Source organism: Mauremys reevesii, linkage group 7 (genome assembly GCF_016161935.1).
Source record: "Mauremys reevesii isolate NIE-2019 linkage group 7, ASM1616193v1, whole genome shotgun sequence".
NCBI lineage: Eukaryota > Metazoa > Chordata > Testudines > Geoemydidae > Mauremys > Mauremys reevesii.
In genome coordinates, this window is record NC_052629.1 from 18,387,105 (window position 1) to 18,409,492 (window position 22,388).

Here is a 22,388-nt window from a genome sequence, read left to right on the forward strand (position 1 = left end):
TGCCTTGTGCTTTCATAAAAGATCTGTCCTTTTGCAAGGATTAAATACAGTCCCTATTATATTTCCTTTTCCAGAAGAAATGCGTTTACTCCCTTAAGTATAATACAGGCTTAAAGAAAAATGCAGTATTGAGATATTTGCTGTTTCTTCTGATATTTGTATATCCTCAATGTCAGTCTCTCTTAACTGTAACTTCTTTCTGATTTAATGGGTTAAAAACTATTTTAAAAATTGTCTCATCAATGCTCATTGAATAAAAATAAAGAAAATGTCATGCTCCACTGACTGGTTAAATGTTTCTGTGGAAATTTCAGTGTCAAATCACTTCAGAGACTTCAAAAGGTCAAACAAGTAGTAATCTTTAATTTCATATGTGTGCTTTCTTTTAATGTCGGCTCTCTAACTGTATATTTTGTGTAATGAGCTCTATTTATGGTGGAATCCGAGCCTGTAACTTTCGACCTTAATAAGAATGTATTGTGGAAAATATCTAGTACAGCAATTTGTTTGCATATCTTTGTGATTGAATTCTGAACAAATTTACAAAACAGTTGAATTTTGTTTCTCTGCTGCTCAGCATAGACTCACAAGGTGCATATCCTTTTATGAGGGAAAAGTAACAGTGAACTAGAAATCTGTTAACACAAACCTATTTTAAAATGCAATTCTTGATCACTTAAGCCAAAAGGGGAGCATTACCTTTTAAAGACCTACACCTTGATTGTTATATTTTTTTCAGATCCTGATAATGGGCCCTGTTAGATATTGAATATTAGATCTTGAAATTTTAGTTGCCTGGCTATGTGTTCTTGCCTAACTAGATGAGAAGTGTTTTTTTATTTTCCTGTCATTGATGAGGGTCCAGACACTTGCCAGTGTGGGAATGTGAGGGCAAGAATGAGATTTGCATTCAAACTGCTCAGTACCATTGAGCCAATATATACATCTGCCAAAATCATTCTGTCCCCAAAGTGTTCTGGGAAGCAACAGATTTTCTAGAAAAATTGGATGTACATGACAGTGCTATGTGACACCATACAGGGTCTGGAAGAATCAGGTTGTGATGCTGCAAATGCGTAACATGGATATCAACATTGTTTTTCATCAGGAATATTTACTACCAGTATTACGTGTTTTGGTGATGATACTTTGATAATTTGGTATCTGACATGCTGATGAGCAAAAAAAATTTTCAATACCATAATTAGGTCCACTCTATTTATTAACTTCAGGTTAATCATGCTACTTTCAGGATTCAATGGCTTTGGGTGTAAATTTAGAGAACATAAGCTGTTTCTATAGGAAACAGTTTTGATAAACGGCTTTGTATGTAGGAGACATCCCCCATTACTCTGTGGCATTGAAAGTGGGATCACTTCAGGCCAGTAGGACACAGAGGATTTGTAATTTGAAAGAGACCTGTGAGTTAAAGAGCTCTTGTGAAAGAGATTAATTAGGAAGGAGGAGTAGATACCAGGACCACAGTGGGTTAATGCCTTAATTCGTCACTGCATTCCTCTCAACCTCCCTGAGCCTGAAAGTGTGGTGCTGAAAGCTACAGGTGGTTCATCTGCATAGACTGTTGGTATTCATGATTTGTAAGGTGAGCCAAAAGGCTCAATCAGAATAAGGCCCCATTGTGCGAGGTGCTATACAAACACACAGGGAGACATGGTCCCTGTACCAAAGCACTAGTACAATCAAATAACTTTTTAAGTAACCTCAGCTTCCTGATTTAGCATTCTGATATATCTCAAATTTAACCTGGATGGTCATTGTGAGCAACTGTGTCTCCACATCCAGTACCCACAACTGTGGAATATCAATAGCCTCAGTTCTCTCTTCCATCCTGCTCAACATTTATTTGAAGGCATTGGGAGATCTGGGGAGACTACACAGGTTTTAGTGCCAGCAGACAACAGCCATATCTATCTACATGATACACAGAGAGAACAGTCTCCCCCCTTTCTTAGCAGAAGTCAGCACCTTGATTAAAGCAATTGACTAAAATTGATCCCAGGAAACATTAAGGTGATGTTAGAAGAAGAGGAAAGTACTTAGAAGAACAAGGTTCCTCTCCATAGGCATGAGGTCCTTCACTCGCTCTGGGGGGCCTGGAAAACTCTCACGGGGCCCAGGCCCCCGGAGCTTCTTCCGCTCTGGGTCATCGTCGGCAATTCGGCAGCGGGGGGTCCTTCCACTCCAGGACCCACCACGCAAATGCCCAGAAGACCCGCAGCGGGGGGTCCTTCCGCCCCGGGACCCGCCGCGGGTCTTCGGGGCACTTCGGCGGCGGGTCTTCAGCGGCAATTTGGCGGCGGGGGGTCCTTCTGCCCTGGGACCCGCCGCTGAAGACCCCAGGCTCCCTGAATCCTCTAGGCAGCCTAGCAGCATGCGTCCCCACTACTACGGTGCCGCATTACCATTGGTCCTCCCCCCTGACTACTATTCTAGAAAATTATTTGACCTATATAAGCGAGCGCATCAGGCGTGCCTAGTGCAGCGTCTACAGTGTTTGTAATCTTTCTTGCACGTACTCTACTGAAATAGCAAGACCATGGCTTTACATTTTTAATTCAATCGTATGAGACTCCCTTTTAATTTTAAAATATGGATCAGTTCATTGTTAAGATAAGAAAAGGAGCAGACAAACTGAATTATAATGAATGTGCTGATAGTAGTGCAAATACCTCCGACTCCTCAGTTAAGAACCGTGTCTCATTTTTTAAGTAAAGTTTAGTTGTTAATTTAACAAAAATTAAGTTTAGTTAAGTTTTAATTTCTTTAGTTTGTTTGATGAATAAAAATAATGTCCTTTATGATTGAGTATTCAATAAATGTTCGTCTTTAAAAAAAAAAATTCCCTGGGTGCACACCCTAATGAAATGTGCTGCGCACACCTATGGTAACACCCCAAACTATTGAAAGCATCTGCACAGCGATTGTTAGATTGATCTGTTCCCTTGGGGTTCTTTTATGTTTCTCTGTGCTACTGGAGGCCCAAACAGTTGTGGCAGCAAAAAAAACCCACATCCATCTGTGAGTGGCCAGAAGATTACGCTCCATCCTATTTGTGACCAGGTTTTGATTATTGCAATTCATCATATCTAGAAGCAAACCCATAGACACTGAAAAAACATACAGCTCGTACAAAACACAGCAATTTATTTGCTTAACAGCGCAGCTTGCTGTGAGCATATTACCCTGTTACTCTCCTCTCTGCACTGCTTTCCCATTTAATTAAGTCCAGTTCAAGGATTGACTTTAGAATAATGGTGCAAAGATCTCCAAGAGATTAGCTCTGGCTCTCTGAGAGCTCCTTTCCTTCCATGACCATAACTGTTGTGCAAGGTTACGTTCCACTGGAACTATGAAACTGTCAACCATCAGAGGAAAGGTTCATGAGTGTGGGAGTCAAACATTCAGGTGAGCAGGACCTAGGCTACAGAACTTGCTTCTGCAAGAGATGAGATGAAGACAGCGGTCACAGCTTCCAGAATTAAATGCAAAACACATTTCTTCATTATTCCTTTTTCTCCATGAATTCTTCACACACACATACACGTATGTATACTCACCTTTGTTGGTAGAAAGAGATTTTCTTTTTAAATCTTGGGAACTACTTAGATACTGTAGTGATAGAAGCCATATACATAACCAGATTGATGAAAACCCTACAAGCTGGATGTCCATACACACAATAAACAACCCTAGAGCCATTAGCTTATCCCAACTGAAAGGGTTGTGACAAAGATGAGCCCCGCAGCACTCTTATGTAAACAAAACTGTGTACTTTCCCTCCAGGGATAGGAAAATGATGTGCAAGCTTATCAGTTTTGCATTGAGCCTGAAGGATGTTGACTATTCTTTCTTTCCTTTATGCTTTTAGTATGTCCTGAATGTTCACTTCTTCTTTTCAGTTGCTTCCTACATGCACAATTTAATTTTTTATTTTTTTTTTGGCCACTGGGTGTCTCTGGCTCTCTGCTCTGACCCTGAAAAGTTTGTGTTGGTGTGACAGCACAGAGTATTAACGTGAAAAGTCTGTGTTGGCATGACAGCACAGCATGTTAACAGGGAAAGAAATGTGGTTTCATATGCAAAATCTTTCTGTAATTAAAATTTATCAATTTCATTTGTCAGTGAAGAAAATACAAATACAGAAACCCAGAACTAGGAGTCAGTCTTGTATACCCATGGGATTCCACGCAGATGCAGGGGTTTATAATCAGTGATTGCTGATTCAGGATTGGGCACTTTGGGCTGCACCACCCCAGGGGGCGCATCACGAAGCATTTTGCCTTGGGGATGCAGTTCCTCCCAGAGCATATTGGTGCTTAAAGATGCGTACCTGCCTATGTACCACTTTTAGGGATTCAACTTACCTCTCCTCCCTCTATCTTATGCAGCCAGCCAGATCTACTGACCCCATAGTGAGTAGCAGGTCCAGAAGAATGGCCCCATGTCCTCTCTGCTCATCACCTTTGGTGGCCTTTGCATGGATGGTGCAAGGTGTAGGAAGGCTCTTTGCACCCTCCCTTAACTGAGTAAGGGCCAGGCAGAATTTGACTCTGAACAGATAACGTCATAGTGCCATCTAGGAATGCACCCAATTTCACAATATATGTGGAGGTTCTTGTAAATGAATGTGTGTAGATCTTGCTATGACCTTGCAACTCGGGCTGAAGCTTGGGCTTTCAAGCCCACCCCTACCCCCATCCCCCAGGCTTGAGAGCTTCAGCCCCAGCCTGAGCTGCAATGTCTACACTGGTATTTTTAGCACGTTAGCCCAAGCCCCACTACCACAAGTCCGTCAACCCAAGCTGGGAGGCTTGCTCCTAGAAGCACTGTAGACATACCCTTAGAGCAGAGGTTCCCAAACTTGTCCTGCTGCTTGTGCAGGGAAAGTTCGTGGCGGTCCAGGCCGGTTTGTGTACCTGCCGCGTCCGCAGATTCGGCCAATTGCGGCTCCCAGTGGCTGCGGTTCGCTGCTCCAGGCCAGTGGAGGCGACGGGAAGGGCAGCCACCACATCCCTCGGCCCGCGCCGCTTCCTGCAGCCCCCATTGGCCTGGAGTGGCGAACCACTTGGAGCTGTGATCGGCTGAACCTGCGGACGTGGCAGGTACGCAAACCGGCCCGGCCCACCAGGGGCTTTCCCTGCACAAGCAGCGGAACAAGTTTGGGAACCACTGCCTTAGACTGAGCTTCAGTTGGGAGGGTGGCAGCCTCCATGCAGAAACTAATCCTTAGGACAGCTTCTCTTGTGAACTGAAATACAGATTTGTCAGCCGGGAAGCTAATATGTTGAAACTTCTGAAACCTTTTCCATTTGTAGGAAGGTGAGTGGGGAGACTGTATCGGGCTTATGGAAAGCTACTGAAAATAAAGATTCATGCTGTAGTGATATGATCTCTTGTGCTTCCAACAAAGCTGCATGCTTGGCCTGCCGAGTCCTGAGTAGAGCCTGCTCATGCTCTGGGCCAGATTCTCCTCTGACATCCATTTACACCTGTGAAAAGTGGGTATAACGTTACCAAGTCAGAATGACATTTCATATCCACTTTGTGTGGGTGTGAATGATTGCACAAAGTACATGGCAGGGGAGAATCAGGCCTTCCTTTTGTTTTGTTTTGTTAACTTCAGTAATCGAATGCCAAACCTTGGATTTGAATACCCTTGTAATATGGGGGAGAATTTGAAATCTGGCTCTGACTATCTTGTTTTGGGTCCTAGGCTGATTAATGTTGATTTATTATTATTATTATTATTATTTTGCAAATTGTTTGTCACCTTTATGAATAAATAAGTTATAGCTTGTTTCCATCCTTCCTTCTGGTCCTTGTAAATGCTCTTAGCACAAAGAAGCATTTGCTGGGCTTGAGAAAGAGAAGATGAATACCTAGTTGGGCCAGTAAATGCCTTGAGCAGTTTCAGGCTTGAAAACAGTTGTTGCATTCTTCCATCTCTGCTCTTTTTCTTGTATTTATTTTTGACTCAGCGATTTCCCTCTGTTCAATATATAGTTAGGAAAAGCAAATGGCTTAAGGATAGAATCTCTGAGTTCCATTACAGGTACCCTACTCAAAAGTTTTGTCAGTGGATGGAACAAAATGATGGAAGCTAGATACTGGTCTACAAAATCTTCTGTACTCTAGATTATTTTATGACATACTTGACCCTTTTCTTTAATGTTTCAGAATGTTTCTTCAGCCCTGGCTCCGGAACCAGGCCAACCTCCTGGTAATGGGCAAGATATAAAAAAGAAAAAGCAGGAAAAGAAGAGTACAGACAGATCTGGTGGTCAAGACGTCTTGAATCTTCTACCTGCAACTACTGCTGCTGCACCACTGCCTGATAATGTCTCACCATTAACCACAAGGGCTACAAGGTAGGAAATGGACTTTCTTTCTACATATGGTCAATATTCAGAATGTAATATTAAGTTCTGTTATTTGAGAGATCGAGTGTGTGTTGTTGCTAGACTTTGTTAGTGGGCAATCAATATTTAAAATCTGTCTTACTCATGGACAATGAGATGGTCTTCAAAATAGCACATAAAAAAGCAAAGGATATTAACAGTAACTAAAATTATCTTTCTTTTTTAAATACATCATTGTAAATTAGTACTCTTTGGCTGCCATAATAACTATTCATCTAAATCTCTTTTGCTCTTTGTTCATGCTAATAAAACCTTTCTTGGGACACAAAAATACTGAGAAAGTCTTTTAGGTGCTAAAATATGGCTACGTGCAGTGGTATGTGTATAATACAGGTTTTAGAAAGGCCATAATTTAGGGCTAGATTCTGCCACCCTTACTCACATTGAGTAGTACTTTACTCTCTGAATAATCACAGTGGAGTCAATGGACTACTCAAGGAGTTAAGTACTATGTGGTGTGATTAAGGATGGCAGAGGGTAACAGAATCTGGACTTCATTAAATAACACAGGGAGACTGCTTTCCCCTGAGACACTGATACCATGTAAGGAGAATTTGAATTCTACTTTCTGATGTTAGTAACGTTTTCAGCTGTTACAATGGGGAGACTGTTTAATGCCAGCATGATTTCAACAGGGTTGCATTCTTTCCAAATCATAAGCATGACTTAGGATGCAAATGATATCTATCATTCACAAGGAGTGGCAGGGATTTACTGGTGTGAGGGTAGGATTTTTACAATTATATTTACATGGAAACTCCTTCAATAAGATAAAGTAGCCACCATTTGAGTACATCCTTCTTGAGCAGTAATTACATCCTGTAATATGCACATAGACTTTCCTCTTTCCCCACCAACAATAGCTTCCTTCTCTCTCTCTCAGTAGCTTTTTTACATTTTTAATGTAAAAATTATGTTTTAAAAGGTGGCGCGTGAAATGACACAACAAAACACTGGAAACAATGATTGTCATTAAACATTAGAGATAAAAATAATTATTTTCATATTTATTACATTAAATTATATTTTCATTCTTTTTACAGTCATATAGTGTTATCAATGTAACCACTTCCAATCCCTAACAAACATGCAGCATGTTTTTTGACAGAACAAATGTTGGCTGTCTGAACTGAGAAAGATTTAGAGAGAGGCTGCTCTGCAGGTCCTCTGCAACATACACCATGGATGGTCAGGTGGAGCAACCAATTTAGTTCTGTGGCTATACATATGGGGCTGCCCTGCCCTGCTCACAGCCCCTTCGCTATTACTATTATTATTATTTATTATTTATTATTTATTATTTATTTGTATTCTTGTAGCACCTAGGAGCCCTCAGTCATGGATCAAGACTCCACTGTACTAGGTCCTGTGCAAACGCAGAACAAAAAGAGCTTACAATCTAAGTATAAAACAAAAGACAACAGGTGGATATTGACAGATCATAGCAGAATCAGTATATGGGAGGGAGCTGCAAGAATATGGTGCTTTTGTAGTGTATTAGTATACTCATTCTGGGAGCTATTATCTCTGTTTCCAGAGCCTATGAGAACTTGGCCCTTTGTGTTATTTATTACAATACCGAGGAAAATTATTCAATTTAATTGTAAAAAGTCTTGCAGAAATAATGAAAACTGGCAAAAATTCCTCTTAATGTAATCAGTATATCTTATAACATATAATTACATTAGTAAGGTGACTGTGAATTGTAGTTACTATACAAAAGTCAGGTAGTAGCAAATATGTTTTAACAGGAGCTCCCTTACAAACACAAATTTCTCAAAACTGGTTCCTGACTCAGCAAGAGCCAAATAAAATAATCCAACACCATAAAAACAATACAGTAACTGCTCACTTAAAGTCATCCCCATTAACGTTGTTTCGTTGTTACGTTGCTGATCAATTAGAGAACATGCTCATTTAAAGTTGTGCAATGCTCCCTTATAATGTTGTTTGGCAGTCACTTGCTTTGTCCACTGATTGCAGGAAGAGCAGCCTGTTGCAGCTAGCTGATGGGGGCTTGGAACCAGGGTGGACCAGCAGCCCCCCTATCAGCTCCCCGCTCCCCTAAGTTCCCTGTGTGGCAGCCGCCCAGCAGGCTGTCAATTGCTGGCAGTTCAACTGTCCCTCCCCCCACTGCCATGTGCTGCTCCTGCCCTCTGCCTTGGAGCTGCTGGCAGGAGCCTCCTGCTTGTTGTGCGGGGCGAGGGGACTAATGTCAGGGTGTCCTCCTGCTCCTGCCCCCCACTTACCCCATCTCTGTAGAGTTGTGGGGTGGACGACAGGGCTCAGGATGGAGGGAGCTTGCTGTCTCAACTTGCTGATCTACTTAAAAAGGCAATGTACTTAGAGTGAGGTCAGCATACTTAAAGGGGCAATGTGTATCTCACACACACACACACACACACACACACACACACACACACACGTCTCTCTGTCTGCCATGCTGTCTCCCCTCCCTCCATTTGTGCTGCCTTGTAGAGTGTGAGGCTACATTAACAACCTGGGCTGAGCTGAGTGCTAGTTCATCATTTAGCAGTAAGGCATTCCCTGGGAAATATCCCTCCCTCTTCCACCCTCTGACTTCACCACCTCAGCCAAGCTTCACAATCATCATTGCTGTGTATAGTATTAAATTGTTTGTTTAAAACTTATAATGTGTGTGTGTGTATATATATATATAGTCCTTTGTCTGGTGAAAAATATTCCCTGGAACCTAGCCCCCCCATTTACATTAATTCTTATGGGAAGTTGGATTCGCTGAACATCGTTTCGCTTAAAGTCTCATTGTTCAGAAACATAACTACAAAGTTAAGCGAGGAGTTACTGTACTGCCCCAAACTATCCAAGATATTTAGCTCATCTCTTTCTTCTTTTAAGTAATGATGCAAATTGAGAATGAGCACAAAACAAATCACTATTGTCATGCAGCAAGCTGGATTTAAACTCTCACAAGCACAGACATTAAGGCTTTGTCTCCACTGGCAAGTGAAAGACAAAACTTCTGTCATTCAGAAATGTTAAAAAACCACCACCCTGAAAGACAAAAGTTTTGCCGATGAAAAGTGTGGGTGTGAACAGTGCTCCTGCACACAATACTAACACCACTCATTGGGGGTGGAAGTTTTTTGTCAGCGGGAGAGCTCTCTCCTGTCAACAGGGGCGGCTCTAGCAATTTCGCCACCCCAAGCACGGTGGCACACCGTGGGGGGCGCTCTGGCAGTCGCCGGTCCCGCGGCTCCATCTGCAGGAGGGTCTGCTGGTCCCGCGGCTCCGGTGAAGCATCCGCAGGCACACCTGTGGGAGGTCCACCGGAGCCGCGGGACCAGCGGACCCTCCGCAGGCACACCTGCGGGAGGTCCACTGGAGCCGCCTGCTGCCCTCCCGGCGACCAGCAGAGCGCCCCCCGTGGCATGCCGCCCCAAGCACGCGCTTGGCGTGCTGGGGCCTGGAGCCGGCCCTGCCTGTCGACAAACAGCGATTACACTGTGCGCCATTTAGTTGCACAGCTGTAGCAGCACAGCCGCGTCACTAAAAGCTGCGTAGTGTAGACATAGCCTCAGAAGTAAGGCTTTGTCTACACTGGATCCTGAATGACAAAACTTTTGTGGAAAAAACACCTCCCCCGAGTGACAAAAGTTTTGCCGATGAAAAGCATGGGTGTGAACAGTGCTCCTGCCGAGAAAGCTACTGCAGCTTGTTGGGGGCGAAGATTTTTGTGGGCGGGAGAGCAGTCTCCTGCCAACAAGCAGTGGCTACACTGCAATGCCTTTCAGTGGCACGTCTGTAGCGGCACAGCTGTGTCGCTAAAAGGTGCGTGGTATAGATAGCATAAGGCTATCACTGACAGCTTTTAAAGACGGTAGCCAAGGGAGCCAGCTTTATAGCAAAAAGATTTACCCAAGGGAGGCCAGTTTTAAAATCTGTTTGGTTGCTGTCTTGTGCCTGTTGTTGTGTTGAAGGCTTTAAAATTCCATTGCTTATCATGATTCAGTGCACACAATATTTTACAGAAAAAGAATCATACTTCTTACTTTTGATGAGTTAAGTCCAAGAGAGTCTGTGACAAAACTCCACAACATACTCTATTATCTGCCCTGGAGTATCATTTAAATAGCAAAATTGGCAAGCAACATGAAAAAACATCAACAGTCAAAACTGGTTTTAATAAGAAAGTTTCCATCAAAATTAGTTGTATAAATAAATAGACACAGTTCCTGTGGGACAAATTCCCACTTTTGTTCTTTGTAACAAAGTTAAGTTGATGAAGTGTTGCACTTTCTAACGATGCATGAATGAGTCTCTCTCATGTGGAACCACTTTAATATGATTGACCGGGTCTGTACATAAAAACATGTTCTTTCTTGGATTAGTTCCTAATATCACACACAGTGTCTATACTGTATGCATCTTCAAAATCAATGAGGCCCCAGATGTGTCATTTACACTAGTTTGGCAAAATTAACTCAAGTTGTGATGTAAACTTGAGGAGGAGGAGACTTTCTCCTCTCTTTTTATTATCGTGCTTAACACATACCACATGCAGCTATGCAGATTCTTTCTCTACTATATACAGTCTCTTAGCCAGTTTATGCTTGCGTAATCATTATACAGTTCACTTGCTTGGGATAACTAATGAAAAATTTGTTGTAAATTCTTTTAAACATGTTATAAGTTATCATTTGATGCATTATGTGGGCACTTCCTGCCTCGTCTCTTTAATTTCCTGTTTCTAAAACTCAGTGTACTTTAGGGTCAGAGAGGGAAAGATATTGGGTAGAATGGGGATTAATAATCGCTGGCACTATGTTTTTGCTACCATGGTACCTAGCACATTTTTAAAGCCTACAGGTATTATAAACTGGTGAAATGAGGGGTATATATTTGAAGCTGCATCTCCACGCCACACATCCTTTTTATTAGTGGTGCTCATTAGAATTGAGGAGAACTGTTTGTACCCACATCTATAACATAATTAACTTCCAAGATCTTTAGCATGTAGTAGTTCCTCCTTGCTCTCTCTGCTGCTTCATTCCCACCTCCAACGCATTATTGTGACATTTATTTTCTATTTTCAGTTATCAAAAAGCACCTTTTATCTTTATACAGTTTCAGCATTTATACACTGTTAAGAAAACCACATACAACGCCCCACTACAATATCTATGTGTGGGCCCTTTCAAGTTCAACCCATTACCAATTATGTAACAAAATTGGAAGGTCAGTGGAAAGATGGTATTGTAATTAAAACATGGGACTGAGAAATGTGTTCTAGTCCCTGCTCAAGGCTTGTCTACACGGTACAGCACTGCACACTATGTGGGTGTGATTTCTACAGGGCCGGTGCAACCATTTAGGCGTCCTAGGTGGTCGCCTAGGGTACTAGGATTTGGAGGGCGCCATTTTCTTCAGCAGTGACCGCGGCAGCCGGATCTTCGGCCGCCCCAGTCGCCGCCGGCATTTAGGCGGAGGGAGCTGGGGCAGGGGGGCACGGGGAGGGCCGCCTGCAGCAAGTAAGGGACGGGGGGCAGCACACAAGGGAACTCCTCGCCCCAGCTCACCCTGCCCCCACTCACCCCACCTCCCATAAGCTGATTGATTGCCTGGCCAAGCCTGGGGGAGGAAGTGAACCAGCCATGGTGTGCTTGGGGAGGAGGCGGAGCAGGGGTGAGCTGCTCCTGCCTCCTAGGCTTGCAGCACCAATGAGATTAGGCACCGCAAGCCTGGGAGGCAAGAGAAGTGAAGCAGCAATGGCGTGCTTGGGGTGGAGACGGAGCAGGGGTGAGCTGGGGTGCCTCAGGGCGGAGTGGGGGAGCTGCTTTGGGGGGGCACCTCAGGGCAGGGGTGCGGGGTGGGGGAGGGCACAAGGTGGAAGTTTCGCCTAGGGCGCGAAACATCCTTGTACCAGCCCTGGATTTCTAAAGTTCGCTGACGGGTTGTGCATTAATTGGTCCATGCAGACTAAGCTGGTGTGTACTAAAGGTTCTCTAGTGCACTTTAACGTAGTGCTGAAACAGTTCTACGTTAATGCACACAAGGGAGCCCTTAATGCGCACCATTAGGGTCTACATGTTAGCGTTAGAAATCACACACCCATAGTGCACTTTACTCCACGATGTAGAGAAGCCCTCAAATGGGTCAGCCTGAACAAGGCACTGAACCTCTCTGTGCATCATTTTCCGCATCTGTAAAATGGGGATGGTAATACTTTATTAACATGGGTGTTGAAAGGCTTAAAACGCTGATATTTGTAAAGGAGTTTGACATCCTCAAATGACTCCTTAAGGTGGAAAATCTTCTAAAGAGCAACAACTGATATATCAGAAAGTTTTAATCTCTGCATAGTTCAGCAGTGAACTGTAGGCTAACGTTATTGTTGCATTCTTAAAGAAGATAGCTGGGAGCAATGCAAAAAGTTCAAGCACAGTAAATCATCAGGACTCCATCCAAGAGTTCAGAGAAAACAAATGGATTTTCAAAACAATTTTCATGACATTTTCCCTCCTCCCCCATTTTTTTAAAATTTGAAACTTAATCAGAATTTTGAAACTTGATACATTTGACCAGACTTTGGATTTATAGAAAAAAATGAAGGGGGAGGGAATTTGCAAATATAATTTCAAATTTTGGGGGAGCTTGGTTTGTTTAAATCTGAAAAATTTCAACCAACTCTTGTCAAAATGATTTTCAGATATTTTTTAAACTACATTCACTATGGGGCAAATCATCCTGCTGTCCTCCCAGTTTTTGTCATGGAGAGGATGAAATGAGAAGGTAACCCTGCTCAAATGGCCATCTATCTGTTTGAGGGAGGAAACTGAGTTTATCTGCATAGCAACATTTCCCTCCACTTTTCAAAGCCCCTGGGGGGCCCTCTACATTAATTCCACATAGTTAGAGAGCTCCTTGGGGTTGGGAGCTGTAGCTAGGCAGGAAGGTGTGTGCAGAAATGTTCTCAGCAGTATCATCTCCCAGCAGACCTGGAGAGGAATGCTGTCCTTGCGATTTACGCGAGTTTTCATTCTTCTGCTGCAAACTTCCTCGGAGTACACCTCTACCTCAATATAACGCTGTCCTCAGGAGCCAAAAAATCTTACCACATTATAGATGAAACCGCATTATATTGAACTTGATTTGATCCGCCGGAGCTCGGAGTCCTGCCCCCCTGGAGAGCTGCTTTACCGCGTTGTATCCGAATTCGTGTTGTATCGGGTGGCGTTATAATGGGGTAGAGGTGTATTTTTTATTCCAGCCATTCAGATGTGAAAAGCCATGGCAGCCAGCCTGCAGATAGGTCTTTGCCACTATGTGGGGACAGAGGAGACCTAGGAAGTTTCTCACAGGGTCTGCCCTTATGGGTTTTTCTAGAGACCCACAGATCTCAGGACATCTTAGGAGTGGAGTTTTGTCCTTCTGTTGCCTGCCAAACCCTACCCACAAGAGGAGACAATGTGTAGGAAACAAGGCTATCACATTTTCTGCTTAACTATGACCTTCCTGTGGCTTTTGATGGGTTAATGAATGATCTGGTCTACTATAATTATGGTGAGGTTTCTCATAAATATACAGAAATCCAGTTCACATGCTGTAAAGTATGTGGGCTAAATTCTGCTCTCAGTTTTTTGCATCGACTTCAGTGGAGTTGCTCTGGTGATAACAAGAGCAGAATTTGATCCTGTCAATGTACTAATTTCAAAGGTTATCAGGAAGAATGTGATGATATTTTGAAAATTTCTATAAAAACTTGATAGACTCTTGTTATCTTGAGATAAATAACAGCAAATATATTTGTAAAAACTCAGGTAGTGAGTGTTTCTGTTTTTCCTGCTCCAGTTCTGGCAGAGAGAGCTGGTCACTAGTATCTGATTTCAAGAAAGGGGAACCCCAGCAAGGAGTTGGGCCCAATAATCTTCTTTTTGCTGGTCTGGATATTAGTGAAGATGCAAGTTCTCAGAACCCAGCTATAAGCAGGTATAGAAATGCTAAGTGTGAATGAAAAATAACAGAACTCCTTCAGCTGACATGTGGTGTGTGTGTGAGATACCTTACATTAATATCAGCAGTTCTTGTGTGTGGGCTTTCTAAACAAGAAGTTCATTGAAGAAGCAAAGGATTACAAACAAATTGCTTTGGTTTAAAACTACAATTTGATACACTTGACTGGTTTTAATTATGATTTAGAACCCTCAGTGCCAAGAAGTACTAAATTTTCATATTCTCCTTCCCTCTATCATCCAAAGGCAGTTTATTTAATGGTAAACGTACCACTTTTTTGGTATCTTTTCATGGTCTGCAATGCCAAGCAACCTCAAATGTATGCTTTGTAGTTGTTGGTTGAGACAACTTGACATTTTGGTATGGAAAATTTTGATTTTTTTTAAACTAGTGGGATGAAAATTTAGGAAAGAATAGTTCTTGTTTCAGAAGACATCCTGGATGGTAGAGGGTAATTTGGGCAATAGAGCTTTCAGTAGCCCCCACTCTTTAAATTGCTGGCCACATAGCCAGCTATGTTTTGTTTAAACTATTACACCCTGGCAAAATTAAAACAATGACAATAAAAAGAAGAGACCTGATGTTCACAAATATTTCAGACTCCAGTCTGTTTATTTTAAACTCTCATTCTTTCATACTACTTTAACTGCATCTTTTCCATGCATGTGGATAGACCTAAACAGAAAAGCTGTATAACAATCTGTAAAGTGTTTTAATACTCATTGTGCACGGCCTGCATTCTCCTGTTGGAATATCAGTGTGTAACTTATGGAAAAACCCATTTTTACTGGAGAGGCACTTATTTTCAGTATGCAAGGAAAAGTTCCAATTTTAGATTCTGTTTCCCTTTTATAGTACGAAATATCCTCTTTAACAGCAATTATTCTGTCCCCACCATTCATCTCTTCAGATGCAGTAGGACTGTTGGCAGGGCCGGCTCCAACATTTTTGCCCCAAGCTGCCGCCCCAAGCGTCGTCGCGTCGTCCCAGCTCCGTCGGCGTCGCATCATGCTGCCCGTCCCGCCCCAGCGTCGTCATGCTGCCCAAGTCTCCGCCCGAAGCGTCGCGTCATGCTGCCCAAGTCTCTGCCCCGGCGCCCCAGTCCCCACCCCGAGCGTCATGCTGCCCACGTCCCCGCCCCCACGAGCGTTGCGTCGCGCCGCCCAAGTCCCCACCCCCACGAGCGCCTTGCTGCTGAAGCCCGCCCCCACCGAGCACCGTGCTGCCCAAGTCCCCGCCCTCCCAGCACGGCGCAACACCTCCCAAGCCCCGCCTCCCCCCAGCGCCGCCCGGCCGAACCAAAAAAAACCAAAACCAAACCCCGAGTGCCGCCCCGTCCCAAGCACGTGCTTGGTAGGCTGGTGTCTGGAGCCGGCCCTGACTGTTGGAGAATTGTTAGCCAATCCCAAACTTTGCCTTAGCCTTGATGTAACTAACACATAGGTAGTTCATTTCCCCCAGTACATGCACAATGGGGACTCTGCTCACACCTCCATTGTACCATCCTCCCAGGGTTGAGATCTGTATGGGTAAAGTGGGCAGGGTGGGCTATGGGTAGTGATGTGGATGGGGGTCATACCCCGGTAGTTGGACCAGGAAAGGTAATACAGATCAAGAGCATCTCTTTAAGAAAATCTCAGTAGCAGCCAAGGCCAAGGGAGGCCTTAGTATATGCTCCTTTGAAGCCTGCTGTCAGGAGGGCACCAGAGCCCTAGAGCAAGTGCTGAGGCAGAAGGCTTCTGCATCGATGATCTTAGCCTCATGCTAGTCCTCAGTGATCCAGACAGATTACAGCATCATGAATATGTTGTTAACTAACAAAAAATAATTTATAAAGTAAACGAAGTTATCCTGAAGCCTTCGTTAATCACCATTAGAATACTGTAGGTGGTAAAACAAGTTTTGTAACTTGGCTGGAGTCAGGAGGTAGAACTACACAGCTAATAGTTTGGGGATTGTCTCTTAACGTTCCTGAAGTGTTTACCAAGGGATGTCTTCTCTTGAGCCTTTGGTTCACCTTTCTTCTTGTTTTCCCATCATCCCTGTTGATTTAACCCCCATATGTCATATGATAAACATTTAAATATTTAACCCAATACAGTTATACAGTAAATATCCCAACAACCAGGTCAACATACAGTGTTTAATAAATTACAAAGCAGTCCACTTCTGTCACAGTATGTTCTAAAAGGTGTAGCAGGCTGCATACTTTTAACTTTTGTAGTGACAGAGCTCTTTAAATGTTCGACTGCAAGCAAGCTATATTTCTCTGCACTTCTGTCTTATGCAAAATAACTTTATTATTATTTGAGACTATAATTTTAAGGTAATGTTTATATGTTTGAAACTTTAGGCCCAATCCTGCAAAGACTCAAGCATATGTTTAACTTGAAGCATTGGAGTAATCCCCATTGAGCACATTTTAATGCAATGGGATTCTCACACGCTTAAAGTTAAACATGTGCATAGATCTTTGCAGGATTACAGCCTGATGTATCTTTCCCTGAATGCAACTAATTTTAGCATGCCTTAAGCTATACTGAAGCAATGAAGACCTACTTTATGTTCTTTTATACTTTCTCATTTGCATGTACCTGTGTTTCTCATTTTAAATATTATCATTTGGTATGAATTGTCCTTTAAGGATACCAAGCAAAAACAGATTATGTACAAAGAAAGACCAAGTAACCCCAGTAGAGGATATACATTTATTTTACATTTGTAAAGGACTTTCAGGGGTATAGCATCTTTTAATCATGCCACATTACTTAAATAATGGAAGTATACCATATATATATATATATATATATATATATATATATATATACATTATATATATTCCATCCTTGTAATTACTGATATTATTTCAGTATATATATATATATATATATATATTCCCTCCTTGTAATTACTGATGAATAATATTTTTTCACAGAGGTTAGATTATAGCTAGGAAATATGTTTTTTAACTCCTCTGTTGCAGCCCAGAATAAAAAATTAAGACAAATTGGCATATGGTAGAAGAAGACAGAGAGTAAGAACTAGTTATCTATGTTGTCTGTACAACATATGCTATCATTGTCAGTTTGATTCTGTGTAGGATACACTTAAGGTTTAAAACTTATATACAAATCATACTTGTCTTTAGGGTGACCATGTAGCAAATGTGAAAAATCAGGGTGGGGGTGGGGGAGAATAGGTTGCCTATATAAGACAAAGCCTCTAATATTGGGACGTCTGATCACCCTACTTGTCTTATTGGCATGAATAAGATAGGCAAGATTTTACCCTTAGACCAAACACTAGGGCCATAAAGGGATATTTGTGTGCTATAATTCATATATAGTGTTAAATAGCCTGGCTTGCAGATTTTCAAGAAAAAAAAATCTGCTCTGGTGAATGAGTCTGCTAACTTAGCTCTTGAAAATAGCTACCCACATGGCATTAGACAGATCAAGAACTCTCAAATCCATCTTCAAGAAAATGAAACCACTCCACACTTGTTTACAGATGTTTGACTTTACACAATGTGGACTCTGCAAATATCAGTCTGTTGTGATGTCACATGCATTTGTCAGGTCTCTGAGATACTCGTGTCAGCAGCGGGACTCTATTAGAATTTATGCCCTTGACACTTTTTCTTTATCTGAGCCTGAGTTTTTCATTTCTGATTCCCCACCATTAATCTTTTTACTATTGAGCTGTTGGATAATTCGGTTCACAATCTGGGGTTAATGTGTTGGCAACACTATTAAATGACATCTATCATTATATAAGTGCCTGTAAGTACCATCATTTTTCACACTTCCCAGTTCTCAGTCTCATGGGGGTGAATTTTTGCCACCTCTGAGCTACATAGCTAAGCTAACCCAAGTTTTAGGTGAAGACCAGGCCTTAGGCACATAACAACTTCCACTAAATAATTTCTTTAAGGAAGAGGTGAACTGCTAAGGGAACAAAAATCTAAAATGAAAATTGACTTAATCCCAGATATGTGGTGGTTGCCCCAGCCAGGCAGTGGGATGCATTTAGCACAGAAATAAACTTTTATTATTTGAAATTATTTCCTTCCTTAGTGAAATCCCATTGGCATATTCTGGTTTGCTGAGGGTATCCTTTTGTGACATCACTGATACCAGATATCTCATTGCCATTCATGTTGCCATTAATGTCACTGAATGATACATTCCGAAGTCTTTTTAGAGAGCTGAAAGTGCCAGGAGTATGTCACAGTGGAGAAAATAATTTTTAAAACCTCTTAATGTTATCAATTCACTTTGTAAATTAATACTGATTGATTGATTCCCTGCAGCTTGGTTAATAGAATTAAGCACACGTTTCTAGTCTTGACTGCGATTTTACTTTTGACTTGTAGTTCATCTTTAAGACATGCAAAGCCAAGTGGCTGGCCATTTAAAGTTATTGAGCCTTGAAAAGAAACCAGTCTTGTAAAAAACAAATCTTGGGAGATTTGAGGAAACTATTTTGTAGTGTTTAGGAATAGGGTAGTATCCTGGAACTTGCTTATAGGGAAGTCATTTGTCCTACAGGACAGTTTCACAGTACACAAAGAGATATTTTTACTACAGCTGCAATAGCAGTTTGCACCTTGTAATGCATTACAACAATCTGAGGTTTTCATTCTACTTCACTAGTCACCTGAGGCTCAGCCCTGGTCTACACTAAGGTCGGGGGTCGAACTAGGGTACGCGAATTCAGCTACGTGAATAACGTAGCTGAATTCGAACTACCCTAGTTCGACTCACTTACCCGTCCAGACGCCGCGGAAGCGAACTCCGCGGCTCCAAGGTCGACTCCGGCAACTCCTCCTGCCGCGGTGGAGTACCGGAGTTCGAACTAGCGCTTCCGGGGTTCGAACTATCGCGTCTAGATCAGACGCGATAGTTCGAACTCCGAGCAGTCGAACTTGCCGTGTCGACCCAGCAGGTAAGTGTAAACGTGCCCTCAGTGTGGTATAGTAGTGGACTAAATGTAGACCTACTACAAGCTAGGCAGTAGTGAGTTCTAACCTGTTTTGGCACTGACTCAATGCGTGACTCTGAATAAGTCACTTCCCCTCTCTGCCTGGCGTCTTCCATGTGCACAGTGGAGAAAATAATACTCACCTACATCACAGGTATTGCAAGGATTAATTTGTTAGTGTCCAGTCAGAACTGCCACTTCTGAAGTACAAAAAACGAGGTCAGCCCGGATGATCCTGAACTTATAAAACTGGAACGTTTGCAATGTGTACTGAGCACTCTTACAGACAGCTACCTCAAAAAAGGGATGATCCTGGGAAAACCTGGACAGTGGCAACCTTAACTCTAATCCATGCTCATTCTTGCGGAAGATGCTCAGCACTTCAGAGGAAGCCAGACCTTAAAGTTTGTCCAGTGCTTTGAGCTTGTAAAGCACAGTATACCATTTCTAAATACAGTAACTCCTTGCTTAATGTTGTAGTTATGTTCCTGAAAAATGCAACTTTAAGCAAAACGATGTTAAGCAAATCGAATTTCCCCATAAGAATTAATGTAAATAGGGGAGGGTTAGGTTCCAGGCAAATTTTTTTCACCAGACAAAAAATTATATATTATATAGATATACACACAGTATACGTTTTAAACAAACAATTTAATACTGTTCACAGCTATGATGATTGTGAAGGTTGGTTGAGGTGTTGAAGTTAGAGGGTGGAAGAGGGAGGGATAATTTCCCAGGGAATGCCTTACTGCTAAATGATGAACTAGCACTCGGCTGAGCCCTCAAGGGTTAACACGTTGTTAATGTAGCCTCTCACACAAGGCAGCACAAACAGGGGCGAGGGGAGACAGCATAGCAGACAGACAGACAGACAGACACACACCTTGTGTGTGGGAGAGAGAGAGAGATGCACACTGACCCACTCTTAAGTGCATTTTTTTCAGTGGATCAGGAAGTTGAGACAACAGCTGCTGCCCCAAGCTCTCTATGTCTCTCTCTGTCTTCTTCTCTATATGGAGAAGAAGGGGTAAGCGGGGTGCAGGAGCAGGGGGGAGGGGGACACCCTGAGATTAGTCTCTCCCCTTTCCCCCCTGCACAGCAAGCAGGAGTCTCTGGGAGCAGCTCCAAGGCAGAGGGCAGGAGCAGCACATGGCAGTGGGGGGAGGGACAGCTGAACTGCCTGCAATTGATAGCCTGCTGGGTGGCTGCACCACAGGGAACTTAGGGGAGCAGGAAGCTGATAGCGGGGCTGCCAATCCACCCTGGTTCCAAGCCCACACCAGCTAGCTGCAACAGGCTGCTTTTCCTGCAAGCAGTGGACAAAGCAGGCAGCTGCCAAACAATGTTAGAAGGGAGCATTGTACAACTTTAAACGAGCATGTTCCCTAATTGATCAGCAATGTAACAACGAAACAACGTTAACCGGGACAACCTTAAGTGAGCAGTTACTGTATTATAAACTGAGTTTTACTATTTCTGAATTCATTATGAGCTTGTTTCTGGCAGATATAAACAGTTAGTATTTTCCCACACCACACCAAATCTTCCCACCAGCACATTGGTTTCCAGTCTTTCCCAGCACCCTGAAGTTTATGGTGTATTGTTAGTGATTTTAAGTAGGGCTGTTAAGGTCATTTAAAAATTTTATTACGATTTATCGCGCAATTAAAAAACTTACAAATGTAGAATTATGTACAAAAAAACCCTGCATTCAAAAATAAAACAATGTAAAACTTTAGAGCCTACAAGTCCACTCAGTCATATTTCTTGTTCAGCTGATCATTCAGACACTTTGAGCTTTGGGTTCAAAGATGGGCCCAGTCAGGTTAAAGTGTCTGGACACACTGCCTGTCCCCAAGCTTCCCTGGGGAACCCAGATTCAATAGTCCTGGAAGATACCTGATTCAAACTGCTTGAATCAAACCCAGGAGGAAAGATACCTGATTCAAACTGCTTGAATCAAACCCAGGAGGAACTGTCTCTAATTTCCACAAGAGAAGGAATTAACCAAGTCCAAAGAAAAGAAAGAATTTATTAAAGACTCAGTAAAACAATATCAGCAAACAGGAATAAAGCATTTCCCTTAGCAAACACACAATTGCAAATATAGAAATCAAATCATAAGACTAAGAACTTGGATGACTGTCCTCTCTTAGATCCAAAAAGAGTTCTCTGAGAAAACACAGGAACACAGACAAGGCTTCTTCCCACAGAGATTGAAAAAAATCTCTTTCCTTGATTGGTCCTCTGGTCAGGTGTTTCTCAGGTACTGCAAACTATCTGTTTATTTATGACACAGACAAACAAGTTTGTTTATATTTGCAGGAGATAATGCTGCCTGGTTCTTGTTCAAAATGTCACCTGAAAGTGAGAACAGGCTTTCTCATGGCATTGTTGTAGCTGGCATCACAAGATATTTACATACCAGATGAGCTAAAGATTCATATGTCCCTTCACGCTTCAACCATCATTCCAAAGGACATGCATCCATTCAGATGATGGGTTCTGCTCGATAACAATCCAAAGCAGTGTGGACCGATGCATGTTCATTTTCATCATCTGAGTTAGATGCCACCAGCAAAAGGTTGATTTTCTTTTTTGGTGGTTCAGATTCTGTAGTATCCTCATCGGAGTGTTGCTCTTTGAAGACTTCTGAAAGCAGGCTCCACATCCTGTCCTGATCAGATTTTGGATCGACCTCAAGTAGAGTGCTGTAGCTATCTTTAGAAATCTCACATTGGTACCTTCTTTGTGTTTTGTCAAATCTGCAGTGAAGGTGTTCTTAAAATGAACAACATGTGCTGAATCATCACCCAAAACTACTATAACATGAAATATATGGCAGAATGCGGGTAAAATAGAGCTGGAGACATACAATTCTCCACCAAGAGTTCAGTCACAAATGTAATGAATGCATTTTTTTTAAACGAGCATCATCAGCATGGAAGCATGTCCTCTGGAATGGTGGCCAAA

The 22,388-nt window shown here is 42.5% G+C and overlaps 1 protein-coding gene across 7 annotated transcripts in view; it reads left to right on the forward strand.

Annotated features, from left to right (window-relative positions):
* Nucleotides 1-22,388, forward strand: part of TACC2 (transforming acidic coiled-coil containing protein 2) — a 210,661-nt gene that overhangs the window by 33,878 nt on the left and 154,395 nt on the right. For 5 of the 7 annotated variants that reach the window (XM_039482919.1, XM_039482920.1, XM_039482924.1 and 2 more), the window contains exons 5-6: nt 6,199-6,389; nt 14,271-14,408. In XM_039482919.1, coding sequence (XP_039338853.1) covers nt 6,199-6,389; nt 14,271-14,408 — 329 coding nt within the window. The remainder of the gene's footprint in view (nt 1-6,198; nt 6,390-14,270; nt 14,409-22,388) is intronic. The other 2 variants (XM_039482922.1, XM_039482923.1) reach the window with 1 other exon arrangement.